Below are 13,625 nucleotides of genomic sequence, written 5' to 3'. Positions count from 1 at the left end.
CATGGAGGGATGGACACTGGGAAGAGGTAACTATGGGGAGGAAGTGGGAGGGGAGCTGTTGTATTGTGGTAAATTGTGGTCAATGTCATGAGACAAAGTATATGTAAACTGCTGTATGGAAAGTGAATTTGCTCTGTAAATCTTCACCCAAATCACAATAACAACAACAACAACAAAAAGATACATAGAAACTGAGCTCCAAAAAAAATAATTAAAAAAAATTATAAGACTACCACTCATCTGTCAGTTTGCTGTACTGTGGTGGCTTGCATGTTACTGCAAGGCTGGAGCCTGTGCCACTGGTATTTTCACACCAGCAGGGTCACCCATTGTGGGCAGGTTTCCAGACTAAGACAGACTCAGAAGAAGGAAGGGACCATCCACTTCTCAAAGTGTGGTCAGTGAAAACGTTATGCAGGATATCATTGTCATTATCAGATGGATCTTGGCTGAAAGCAAAGAATACCAGAAAAATGTTTACTTGTGTTTTATTGACTGTGCAAAAGCATTTAACTATATGTGGATCATAACAAATTATGGCTAACACTGAGAAGAATGGGAATTCCAGAACACTTAATTGTGCTCATGAGGAGCCTGTACCTAGACCAAGAGGTTGTCATTTGAGCAGAACAAGAAGATACTTTCTGGTTTAAAATAAGGAAGTAAGTGTATCAGGGTTGTTCACCATACTTATTCAATCTGTGTGCTGAGCAAATAATCCAAGAAGCTGAACTATATGAAGAATACACCATCAGGATTGGAGGAAGACTCATTAACAACTTGTGATATGCAGATGACACAACCTTGCTTGCTGAAAGTGAAGATGGTTTGAAGCACATACTGATGAAGACTAAAGACTACAGTCTGCAGTATGGATTACACTTCAACATAAAGAAAATAAAGTCCTCACAACTGGACAAATAAGCAGCATCATGATAAGTGGAGGAAAGATTGAAGTTGTCAGAGATTTCGTATTACTTGGTTCCACAATCAACACCAATGGAAGCAGCAGTCAAAATATCAGATGATGTATTGTGCTGGGCAAATCTGCTGCAAAGGACCTCTTTAAAGTGCTAAAGAACAAAGATGTCTCTTTGAAAACTAAGGTGCACCTAACCCAAGCCATGGTATTTTCAGTCGCCTCATATGCATGTGAGAGCCGGACATTGAACAAAAAAGACCAAAAAAGAGTTCATGCTTTTGAGTTGTGGTGTTGGCAAAGAATACTGAAAATACTGTGGATTACCAGAGGAACTAACAAATCTGTCCTAGAAGAAGTGCAGCCAGAATGGTCCTTGGAAGTGAGAATGTCCAAATTTCATCTGACCTACTTTAGTCATGTTGTCAAAAGGGACTATTCCTTGGAGAAGGATATCATGCTTGGAAAAGTGGAGGGTTATTGAAAAAAGGGAAGGCCCTCAAGGAGATGGATTGACACAGTGGCAGCAATGATGGGCTTAGGTGTAGCAAGGATTATGAAGCTGGTGCAGGACCAGGCAGTGTTTTGTTCTATTGTACATAAGATCACTATGAGTTAGAGCTAACTTGACGGCACCTAACAACAACAACAAAAAAAGATGCCCAGCAGTATTCCAAGTGATGGCTTTTATTTCTGAATTCTCTTAAGGAAAGCAGAAATCATACCAGTTACTTTGATAGAAATTTTAATAAAAAGAATTGGCTAACAGCTGCAGGAACCCTAGGGCTGGAAAAGAGATTAGAGTTATTAGAACCTAGAAACTAGGAGGAACCTAGAAACCACAGAGCTACTACCGTCGGCATCTGAGGGGGGTGATGATACCTAGCTGCTGCTGCTACTTCTGGAGTTCAGACCAGGTACACTAAACAGTTGTGACTCATACCTCCATGGAAAGGTATCTGCCTGGTTGGTTTTGGCAGATGGTATTTTTTTTTTTAATGCATTTTGTTGAAATATAATTTATGTACAGTGAAATACACAAAACTAAAGTCACATGGGTCGTTGCATTTTTTTTTTTTCCCTTTGCAGTGTTCCCTCCTCTCCCCACCCACCTATGGTTTTTCCCATGCTGCTTTCAGGATTCTTTCTTTGTCTTTGGTTTTGGTGAGTTTAATGATGATATGTCTTGGTGATTTTCTTTTGAAGTCTATCCTACTTGGGGTTCATTGGACTTCTTGAATGGATATATTCTCATCTTTCATCATACCAGGAAAATTCTCTTCCAACAAATCTTCGACAATTTTCTCTGTGGTTTAATTTGTCTCTTCCTGTTCTGGAATTCTGATTACACATAGGTTATTCCTTTTGATGGTATCCCACATGAACCTTAGGCTTTCTTTATTTTGTTTTGATCTTTTTTCTGATTGATCCCTTTCGAACAAGTATGGAGGTATTTGCCTTCAAGGGCACTAATCCTGTCTTCCATTGATTCAGTTCTACTCCTTTGTCCATTCAATGTGTTGCCTATTTCTGAAAATTTAGTGTTAATCTTCTGGATTTCTGTCTGTAGATTTTGTATCATTTCTAATTTTTCATTGATTTTGTCATTTTATTCTTGTATTGTCTTTCAAAATTGTTCTAGGATTTTCTCTGTGTTTTCTTCAGTTTTGTCAGTGTTTTCTTTGGTCTTTCTGTGAATTCGTTGAAGATACCTAACTGTAATACTTTTAAATTCCTCATCAGGGAGTTCCAATGCTGCATCTTCCTCAGGAATGTGTTTTGGGTCTGTATCCTGGTCACTTGTTTCTCCTGCTTTATCTTGCTTCTTTGTGTGGACGGTGATGCTCTGTTGTCTCTGAGGCATTGTGACATTTTTGTGTTTATATTTAATTGGTGATTGTATGTTGGAGTGACTTGCCCACAATTTTTGTTTTCTGTTTTGTTTGTATGTTATCTACATAAGCAAGGTACTGTGCTGTGGTCCTCTGTTTGCTAGTTGGCAGCACTTATACACTCACCACCTGTTTCCTTTCCTGTTGTCAGCCTCCCGAATGTCCCTGGCATCCTTAACAAACAGAGCCCATTTTTAGGTCCCTGGAATCCGAATGAGAATGCCTTCACTTTAACATCCAAAATGGCCATGGCTTGTAAACAATTAAAATGCCTGCACCTTCAGGACAGCCGAAAGTCCACAGCTCCCTCCTTGCTCTTTCCCTTCCTAGTCATAGGCCACCAGCACAGTCATCCTTGCAGCCCTTGGCAACCAAGGCTGTTCTTTAGGTCAATTTTCAGGTCCCAACACCACTTGGAAGTATTCAGGCTGTTGGTCCCATCAGAGTAGCTGACAGCCCACTGCTCCAATCATCTCCATACTTGCTGTTTTCGTTCAGTATTTTCCACTAGTTTGTTCCTAATCCACTTCTGTATACTTCCTTTCAAAGCTCAGGGCTCCAGGATTTTCTTCTGTATCTTTGTCAATTGGTTTCTCTTTCCTTTGTTGAAGAGGGTTTGTGTAGCTTATCCGCCTATTCTACCATCTTTCCAGAAGTCCCTTAGTCGTTGGCAGATAGTGTTTTGCAACATTCACTTTTGAAACCATGAGCTGTCATGAGATGACCATACTGTGAGGAAGCCAAAAGTAGACTACATTGAGAGACCCAAAGAGATGCCCAATCAGCCTCTAACTGCTTCCATCCCCTACTGTTCCAACTCCAGTCACCCTTTCACTGTAGCCATATGAAGCCTGAGCTAGAACTTCCCTGTGAAGTTCTTCTTGAATTCCAGAGTCATGGAAACAAAAATTATTGTTGTTTTAAGTCACTGAGTTTTAGGGTGATTTGTTATACAACAGTAGATTACTAGAATGCTGGTGGCATTTCCTCAGGAGTTCAGAGGAGGTGACTCAGACATCTGAGAAAGCACAATGAGGCTAGTTCTGGGAATGCTGGGAAAAGGCTTGATACTGAACTCAAGTGGAACATACATTCAGGGTGAGGGACCATTGCTGGGACAGCACTGACAGGAACAACAAGCAAACAGAAAGCAGCAAGTCCCTTTTCCCTCCTCTAGTCCCTCTATTGGGAGCTCTGGTAGTGTAGTGCCTAAGGCACTTGACTGCTAACCAGAAGGCTAGCAGTTCAAACCCACCAGCCACTCTTCGGATGGAAGGTTGGGCAATCTACTTCCATAGTGATACAGCCTCGCAAACCCAAGGGAGGGTCACTATGGGTCGAATCCGACTCCACGGCACATAACAATAATAACAACAACTGTCCCTCTATTTGGCAGAATCTGAGAGCCAGCTGGCAAAGGAGAAATGTAGTTTGCAGACTTCTAGTCCCAACATCATAATTCAGTGTATAGAAAAGAGTTTAGTAATGCACAGGTACAAATCCTAAGATCCTTTTTCCTAGTAACTAAGTAAAATATAGGCACTCTGGTGGCATAGTAGTTAAAGCATCCAGCTGCTAACCAAAAGGTTGGTGGTTCGAACCCACCAGCTACTCCATGGGAGAAAGATGAGGCAGCCAGCTTCTGTAAAGATTTACAGCCTTGGAAACCCTATGGGGCGGTTCTACTCTGTCCTATATTGTCATTATGAGTTGGCATTGACTTGATGGCAGTGGGTAAGTAAAATATATTAGATTTTCAGTATGCATTTGATGATAACAAGTCAATATATCCAATATCCTTTGTTGTAATTTTAGACTACATGAAAAAGATTTCTTTGATAAGAACATGCAGTCTTTGGTTTCTCTCACTAGGTATGATCCAAAGGAGAACAAGTGGACTCGAGTGGCTTCTATGAGTACCAGAAGACTAGGCGTAGCAGTGGCTGTGTTAGGAGGATTTTTATATGCTGTAGGTGGCTCTGATGGGACATCACCACTCAATACAGGTTAGTCCTTTCCAAAGTCAGTGTGTTTTCCCCAAGCCTACACATTTTCCTTAGGAGTGTTCCTCAATAAAAAGTATAGAATCCAGATTATCCTGTAACTTATTAGGAAAATATTTTACTTTCCCTCTAGGAAAGTATAACTCTCAGCTCTTCCTTAACTGTTTCTATACCCATAGTCTTCTAATACATTCCCAAAATATTTCTTTCTCTCTTATAAGATGCTAGAAATTTACAATGAATTAAAAACTATTTTCCAAATATGATTACTTCTCTTCCCCCATCATTGCCACCATCTTGCCTCAAAAATAAATAAAACACACCAAAAAAAGAAACCATATAATAATCTAAAAATTTAAAAAAAAAAATTAACTAGAAACTGATTTGTTAATCCTGTCTCTTGAGATCATAGGGTATTTTTGCTTAAGGATATCATCAATAGGATGCTAGCATCATATTGTTATATATCTTGTCTTCTCTTCTTCAGCGATTTGAATGCATTAGGCTATGGGCACATGAGTACAGGAATACAGAAGTCTGATTATGATAATAAATCATTACTAATGAAAGATGGCGAAAGATAGTTCATTCCTCTCATTTAGAGATAAGAAGAGAGGGGCCGAGGGTCACTGTGCTAATTAGTGCCATAGCCAGAACTAGAACTTACTTGTAGAACTTAGATCTGCTGCAGAAGACCTCTTTAAGGTGCTGAAGAGCAAAAATGTCACTTTAAAGACTAAGGCGCACCTAACCCAAGCCATGGTATTTTCATTCACCTCATATGCATATAAAAGTTGGACAATGAATAAGGAAGACCTAAGAAGAATTGAGCTCTGGTAGTGTAGTGCCTAAGGCACTTGACTGCTAACCAGAAGGCTGGCGGTTCAAACCTACCAGGCACTCCTCAGAAGGAAGGTTGGGCAATCTACTTCCATAGTGATACTGCTTCGGCAACCCAAGGAGGGGACGCTATGAGTCGGGTCCGACTCAACAGCACATAACAACAACAAGAAGAATTGATGGCTTTGAGTTATGGTGTTAGCAAAGAATACTGAAAATTCCATGGACTTCCAGAAGAACAAACAAACCTGTCCTGGAAGAAGTACAACTGGAATGCTCCTTGTAAACAAGAAAGACCAGGCTTCAGCTCATCTATCTGGTCATGTTGTCAGAAGGGACCATTCCCTGGAGTGGGATATCATGCTTGGTCAAGTGGAGGGTCAGCAAAGAAGGGAAAGGCCCTCAATGAGATGGATTGACACAGTGACTGCAACGATGGGCTCAGGTATAGCAAGGATGATGAGGATGGTGCACGACCAGGCACAGTGTTTAATTCTGTTGTACTCAGGGTCACTATGAGTCAGAGCCAACTTGACAGCAGCTAACAACAACAACAGAACTCACATGTCTTGACTCCAACAACATGCCCTTTCCACCATACCTACCTGAAAGAAACCAATACTGTATGAGAGTGCATGTGGTTTTGTGCAAAGTTATACAAGTCCTTTTTTTCAATAAGCAGAAATCAGATAACGTATTGAAAATCTGTTATCACAAAATTTTGGGACTATGAGGATAAGTAGTGATGAAGAGAAATGGTTTAATTTTTTTTTCCCCCTACAGTGGAGCGCTATAATCCTCAGGAAAACAGATGGCATACCATAGCCCCTATGGGGACCCGGAGAAAACACCTAGGCTGTGCAGTGTATCAGGACATGATCTATGCCGTAGGAGGTAGAGACGACACAACAGAGCTTAGCAGCGCTGAACGATACAATCCCAGAACCAACCAGTGGTCTCCAGTGGTGGCCATGACATCCCGCCGTAGTGGAGTGAGTGCTTTCTATCTACTTCCCCAGCTACTGAGGTTTAGGGCTTTCAAAAACAAGCACAAAGAGTGGGTTTTGCAGAAAGAGAGCTCAGATCTGTAAAATATTTTACATTATAGAGTGAGGATGTGAACTACTGATGCCTAGGTGTTTTATTTTTAACTGTGTTATCTAGTGCTATTGGCTTCCTTTTAGGCAAAACCAAAAGCCAAAAAATAAATGAATAAATAAACCCATTGCTGTCAAGTCCCCATATGTGCAGAGTAGAAGTGTCCGTAGTTTTCAAACCCGTGACCTTTTGGAATCAGATTATCAGGCCTGTCTTCTGAGGTGCCTGTGGGTGAGTTCAAACACCCAACCGTTCAGTTAGTCAAGTGCCAACTGTTGCACCACCCAGTGATCTGTGCAAAAGTATAGAGGTGTGAAAATTGCATAGTCCTTTCAGGGACTACTAGCAATTACATCAGTATTACTACAGCACAGAGTGTGTTAGGAGGAAGGGGAAAATGTAGGTGAGGCTACAGCAGTTGGTTAGGATCAATTTCTAAAGGTCCTGAATAACATAATAAGAACTTTAAACTTATACTTAGGCAGAAGGGAGGCCTAGAAAGTTTATTTTTGTTGTTGTTCACTGAGTATTTTGTATTTTTGCATTAACTAATTTTTGTTTTAACCTTTCCCCTCACTCAAATTAATAAATATGTGTCTACCCTCTAGTTAGTGGTTTAACCTCCCCTCCATACCTACCCCTGGTAACCAATCAAAGAATATTTCTTTTTTAGGGAAAGCCCTTTGCTTATAGTTTTTAAGGAAGAAAGTAACAGCATTGTTATTTTTAAAAGAGTATTAGTAGAAAATTTAGGGTGAATTAGAGCAGGCATATATCAGAGGAAGTAAAAACAATTTAGAGGTTCTTGCATATTCTCAGTGAATGTTTTCCTAAAATTTAAGAAATATCTGTTTTGGACTCTGTAAATGTTCTAATTGAATATAATTTTATAGTTCCCATAACTTAATAGATTTTTTTGTCATTACTTTCTGTGTTCAAGTTAACCAGAATATAAAGCCATAAAGAATTATCTATTAGAGACTTATCTAGAAACCAGTCTTAAATTTTCCCAGTAATTGTCTGGTTTCTCCAGCATCCACTGTGTTTTGGTCCTATAGGTTGGCCTGGCAGTGGTGAATGGGCAGCTCATGGCAGTAGGAGGTTTTGATGGCACAACATACTTGAAGACCATTGAAGTTTTTGATCCTGATGCCAATACATGGAGGTAACGTTTTAGCTGTGTTGCAAATCATGTCACTGCTGACTTGAAAGTCACAGGCTTAAAATAGTCCATGACCATCAAAATCACGATGGCCAGTACACTGAAGTACCTCTTGAAGTACTTTCAAAAGGGCTTGAAGTCACCCATACTTGATTGCTTAATTTGACTTGATTGTTATAAAGTGCTTGACATCTTACAGAATTCTTCTTTGGTAACTACTTTTATAATCAGAGCTTGAAAAAACAGAAAAACACTCCTCTAACTCCATCATGTTCAGCTGAGAACGCTTAGGCACCGAGAAATAAAAATTGCTTCCCTAAGGAAGTTAGTGACAGAGTTAGAATTAGAACCTAGGTCTTTGGCTTCCAGTCTGTCAGTGTAATTTTTTTTTTTTTTTTTTTTTTAATGTTTATGCCCAGGAAAAACAAATTGCAGTTACTTACTGTTTTTAATATTTTGTTTCATTTTCAAAACCCATTTTTTCCTTGAGCTTTTAAAATTAAATGTATTATTATTGTATTTTAAAACCTAGTCAATTTTAACAATCACTTTTAGGGAAGAGGCTACCTTGATAGGTTCAATTTTATTTTGCTTTTAAATTGTCAATTGTCTAATAAATCTTTGCTGTATTCTTAGCAGTTCTTATAAATGTACACAAATCTGGTAACTCTTAAGTATTCAAAACTTTCATGAACTTAGCAAAATTCTCTATCTTTCAACCTGGAACTCTAAATCTTTACTCAATCACATATTTTATACTGGACTCACAAGACTAAATCTAATTGATGCTTGAAATGCTAAATATATAGTTAATTCTCAAACATAAAATATTAACACTGTAAGTTTGATGTACTTCATCTTTATACTTAATTCTAAATAGTAGCCTTCTAAGAAACCAATTTTGCGTTCCCAAGCAATTTGGGGTTTCTTTCACAATAAATTTGTTTAGCCAAGTTTAGGCTGACCACCCCAGTGGTAGCAGAGATATTAATGGTATCAGAAACGAGACCTGGAGCAGCAGACATTCTGGGAGATTTTTCTTAAAACCACAGAAGGAAAGCTGAGCCCTATTTTAGTCGCTATTTCAAAAGGGGCGTGTCACTCCATTCCCTCTGTATTTTTATTGCACATTTCCTGACTTTGAACCTATAACTACACATCCAGGTTGCTTCATTACCCAATTAGATTCAGCTAATGAATTTACTAAGCATTCATCTCTGGGAAAGCCATAACTCTTATAGATATTTAAATGACATCCTTTGGATTCTGTGCATATCTCAAGGCTCGGTTTGGCTCAGTGGTCACAATACTAAAATCAGGCTGCTGACGGTCTATTTTTTGCTTCTACATCACATTTTCACAGTCCTGTTCATTCAGTAAAGATTTATTGAGTATTCTAGACCCTAAGAAGACAAAGTGAAAAAAAACCCATGGAGCTGAAGTTGTAGTGAGGGTAACAAACTGCACCATACCAGGATGTAGAAGTGCTGTAATGAATAGCAAAGCAAGGAGGATAAGGAGTATAGGGAAGCAAGTCAGTTTTTAAAGGTGGTCCAGAAGGCTTCACTGAAAAGGTAACATTTTAGCAAAGCCTGATAGAGGTAAGGGATAGATAATGGCATGTTTTCATGTATAGGAGCCTTCTGCTTTTTTTTTTTTGCCCCCACTTACAACTTTTATGTATAGTAGGAATTTTATGTAAGCATTATTTGGAAAGTAAGCCAAATTTAGTTCTGCCACTTATTATGATCCTATGTAAGGACCTGTTTCTTAGTGTCACTAAAAAGTATTAATTATATATGACCAAGTCATCTCTTAACAGCTTATCCTCAAGAATTTCATGAATACGATCATGAAAGGAGCCCTGGTGGTACAGTGGTTAAAGCTCAGTTGCTAACCAACATCCGGTTTGAACCCACCCACAGCTCCACAGGAGAAAGATGTGTCAGTTTGCTTCTAAAAAGATTACAGCTTTGGGAAAACCCTGTGAGGCAGTTCTAGTTCCTAAAGGGTTGCTATCAATCAAAATCACCTGGACTTTTTTTTTTTTTTTTAATGTTTGTGGTAGACTGGGTCCTCTAGAGAAACAAAACCAATAAAGCTTATATATAGATAGAAAGAAATTTATCTTAGTAAAATGGTTCACACACTTATAAAAGTTGGCAAGTCCCAAGTTCTTGGATCAAACGTCAAGCTGGAGGCTTTTACCTACTCATGCAGCTGCTGAGGCTGAGGAGCTCAGTGTTGGCAGGCAGTATACAGGCTGTTGACTCCAACAAATGATGAATCTAAGATCTCCAGGCCAAATGGTGGATTGTTTGCTCACGGACAGTTGTAGGCAGAATCCCAATCCACAGAAGAGTGTCTCTTTTCCCAGGATGTCCATAAATATACTGGAAGCAGGCCACACCCCTAGGAAAACTCCCTTTCAATGGATTGGCTTCTCTAAACATATACATTTGATCCCATCATTGGACAACCCACATCACAATTGCTTAACCCACACAGAATTGTGGTCCAGCCAAGTTGACACAAAGCTCCAGCTATCACAATATTCATGACATTCCTGAGGATAAACTCTAAATTTTTATAATTACGTATCTCAAATTTAAAACCATTTACCACACAGCTGTTAGACATCTAGCGTTCTTTTCCATGGAAATGCTTAATTTTGAAGATGATCTTGTTCACGTGTCACAAACTATGTGCTGCCTTTATTTATTCATACTCATTTTTTTGTAAAGGGTTACAAGAGTACATAGAAGACAAAAGAGTAAGTAATCAAGGAAGTTTAGGCAAAGGAAAAATGTGGATGAGAAAATAATATAGCCCAGGGCAAAATTAGATGCAGACAGAACATATGATTCTGTGTAATTATTAGAAGCCAGTCAAGGTGTAAAGTTATGATAAAAAAAAAAATAGATATGGTTTCTTATTCTCGTAAGTGAGAACAGTTCAGTCAATGTCTGAATTAATTATGCTTCTTACCATCGCTCGATTCCAACTTCTAATCTTTAGAAGAAATGTATAAAGTTGAAAATATTAGTTGTGATATAAAACATAGAAGCATGTGTTTGATTAACTTATTTAATAGAAGAAATAGTACTTTTACCAATGAGGAAATCTGATTTTCTTTCTTTCGTTGCAGGTTATATGGCGGGATGAATTACCGTCGACTAGGGGGTGGCGTAGGAGTTATTAAAATGACACATTGTGAGTCCCATATATGGTAACCATCTAGAAGACACTCGTGTATATGCTCCTCCATATTCTGGAGAGCTTTGACTTTGGAGCTTTGTACAACTCAAGAAAACATTACAACAAATTTTATTCTTTGCCGGTGCCTCAACATATCATATTATAGATCCAGTGAAGTACTTCACCTGCAAGATGCCACCTTTGCACAATAATTTTCAACCCTGTGAAGAAGAATATTTATTTTTTGTTTTAATTTATCATGTACTTTTTTTTGTATACTTATCTTCCTCCCACTGAAAAAGGAAAAAAAAATGATAAAAATTCCAAGTAGCAAAACTTTATTTTTAAGGTATAGATTATGTTTGAAAATACTGGTAAGAGGAGAAGGGCTGTGATGATCTGGGTTGTTATTTCTAGACACTCCATCCAAGTAACTCTTTTTTTTTTTTGAGCCTGTAACTACTCACCCAGGTTGTTTCATCACCCAATTAGATTCAACTAAGGAGGACCAGTGACAAAGATAGAAAGCAAAACGAATTATCTAACCATCATTCTTGCACTTAAAGCACCAGAAGACTTGGAAGTCTTATTTTTTTAAAAAAGAGGGGCGGGGGGGGGGACATTTCATTTTAATAGTATAATTCATAAGAAATACTAAATCAGTAAAATCAGGACTCGGTGATAACAGTTTTCATCAGTGGAAGTTTGAATGTTGTTTCCTTCTATTATATGAACCTAATGCCACTCCTCAGAAGGAAGGTTGGTTGGGCAATCTACTTCCGTAATGATACCACCTCGGAAACCCAAGGAGGGGTCGCTATGAGTCAGGTCCGACTCAATGGCACGTAACAACAACAACAACGTTTTCTGCTGTATTTAAGTCTTTTTTCATAATATTCTCGAAGAGTTTCTTCTGCTAGATCTAGAGCTCTTCTCAGTGCCTCTTTTAAAATAATACAGCAGATGAGTCTCAGGCTGTCTTGAGAATCACCCAAAAGAATCCTGTGCAACTCTGCCAGAGTTATTGCTCAAAAACATTACCAACTGAATCAACTTTACTTCCTGTTTCCTTATTGCTACCAAGGACTGTTGTTGTTGTTGTTGTTATGTGCCGTCGAGTCAAACCTGACTCATAGCGACCCCTCCTTGGGTTTCCGAGGCAGTATCACTACGGAAGTAGGATTGCCCAACCTTCCTTCCGAGGAGTGGCTGGTGGGTTTGAACCGCCAGCCGTCTGGTTAGCAGGCAATTGTCTTAGCCACTATGCTACCAGACCAAGGACTAGAAGGCAGAAATGTCCTCTCCCCATCAGTGAATACTGTTATGCAATTCTTTACACTTGATGTTCAGGCCTGATGAAACTGAGGCTACAATAGCCTCCAAGGGAATGAATTCTTTAGTTTATGTAATAGTACGTGTTAATGAATATAGCAGCTGAGGCATTTTATTAATATTATCTTGGTTCTTTTATACAAACTATCATTATCTTCATTCTGCAAGCCCACTGCTACTACTTCTCTCAAATTGCACTTTCTGGTGAAGAGTTAAAACATTTTAAGGGAGAAAAAAAAATCAGTGGTTTTTTTTTTCTTTATTGTGTTCATAGGCAAATTTTTTTCAGTGTTTTTTGCAGGAAAATGTTTGAATAAGACATTAAATGCAACCAAAAAGGAATAACCTTCTCCTCCTCCCTCTACAAAAATGTTTGGCAACTTTTGTGTTTACATTTAAAGATCATTTGCACCTTTACAAGGAAAAAAAAAGTATTTGGTAAACAATTGTTTACATGTATCATTTATGCTTTTTTCTAGCATGTATAACTTTTTTAAATAAAGGTAGTATTTACCATAAAAATTTTGTTTGGAGTAATGCTTTTTAACTCTTTTTACAGCCCACTAAAGATGTATCGGGGCCGACTCAACGGCAAATAACAACAACAACAAAGATGTATAGTCAAAATACTGTGATTTAAAGATATTAAAAATAATTATTTGTGTGATAATGCCATGAACCTAACAGCTAGGTTAATTTGTTTTCAATGTTTAGATTGCTTCTTTTTTTTTTCACCCAATATTTTATTGCCATTTTATTGATTTTGGTCTATATGAAAAATTGGCATCATGTAGGCAGAATATTTTAAAATATACAAATGCTGCAAATAAAGTATCTCATGTCTGTTCAACAGAAACAAAGCCACTGAATTACTTACATTAATTTGTCAGTATACATACAAATGTGGCTAAGCAAAAATTTGGTAGAACATATTCACGGAGAAAATACAACACAGCAAACAGATGACAGAGGTGTGTGCCATTGACTGCACAGTAACTATGCAGTCAATTTTCTGGATTATTAGACAAAATATGCACAAAGCTTTCATATGATTAACTTTATTAGAGATTGCTTTTTTCCCTTTTAAATCCAATTTTGTTTCATTATTATATAAAACATTTACATGGTTTTAAACTATAAATAAGGCATATTCAAATTATCTAACTTGTATTTCTGTTCCC

The 13,625-nt window shown here is 38.2% G+C and overlaps 1 protein-coding gene across 1 annotated transcript in view; it reads left to right on the top strand.

Moving 5' to 3' along the window:
• KLHL20 (kelch like family member 20) overlaps nt 1-11,147 on the top strand; it is a 165,603-nt gene extending 154,456 nt beyond the window's left edge. Inside the window, exons 9-12 of the mRNA XM_042781816.1 lie at nt 4,684-4,817; nt 6,438-6,646; nt 7,811-7,917; nt 11,063-11,147. Of these exons, the coding sequence (XP_042637750.1) occupies nt 4,684-4,817; nt 6,438-6,646; nt 7,811-7,917; nt 11,063-11,147 (535 nt within the window). The remainder of the gene's footprint in view (nt 1-4,683; nt 4,818-6,437; nt 6,647-7,810; nt 7,918-11,062) is intronic.
• Nucleotides 11,148-13,625: the final 2,478 nt, after the last annotated feature.

Source organism: Orycteropus afer, unplaced genomic scaffold (genome assembly GCF_000298275.1).
Source record: "Orycteropus afer afer isolate SDZICR_OR568_19922 unplaced genomic scaffold, OryAfe1.0 scaffold00175, whole genome shotgun sequence".
Lineage (NCBI taxonomy): Eukaryota > Metazoa > Chordata > Mammalia > Tubulidentata > Orycteropodidae > Orycteropus > Orycteropus afer.
Note: the sequence above shows the minus strand (reverse complement) of the source record. Positions and strands in the feature narration are given on the sequence as shown.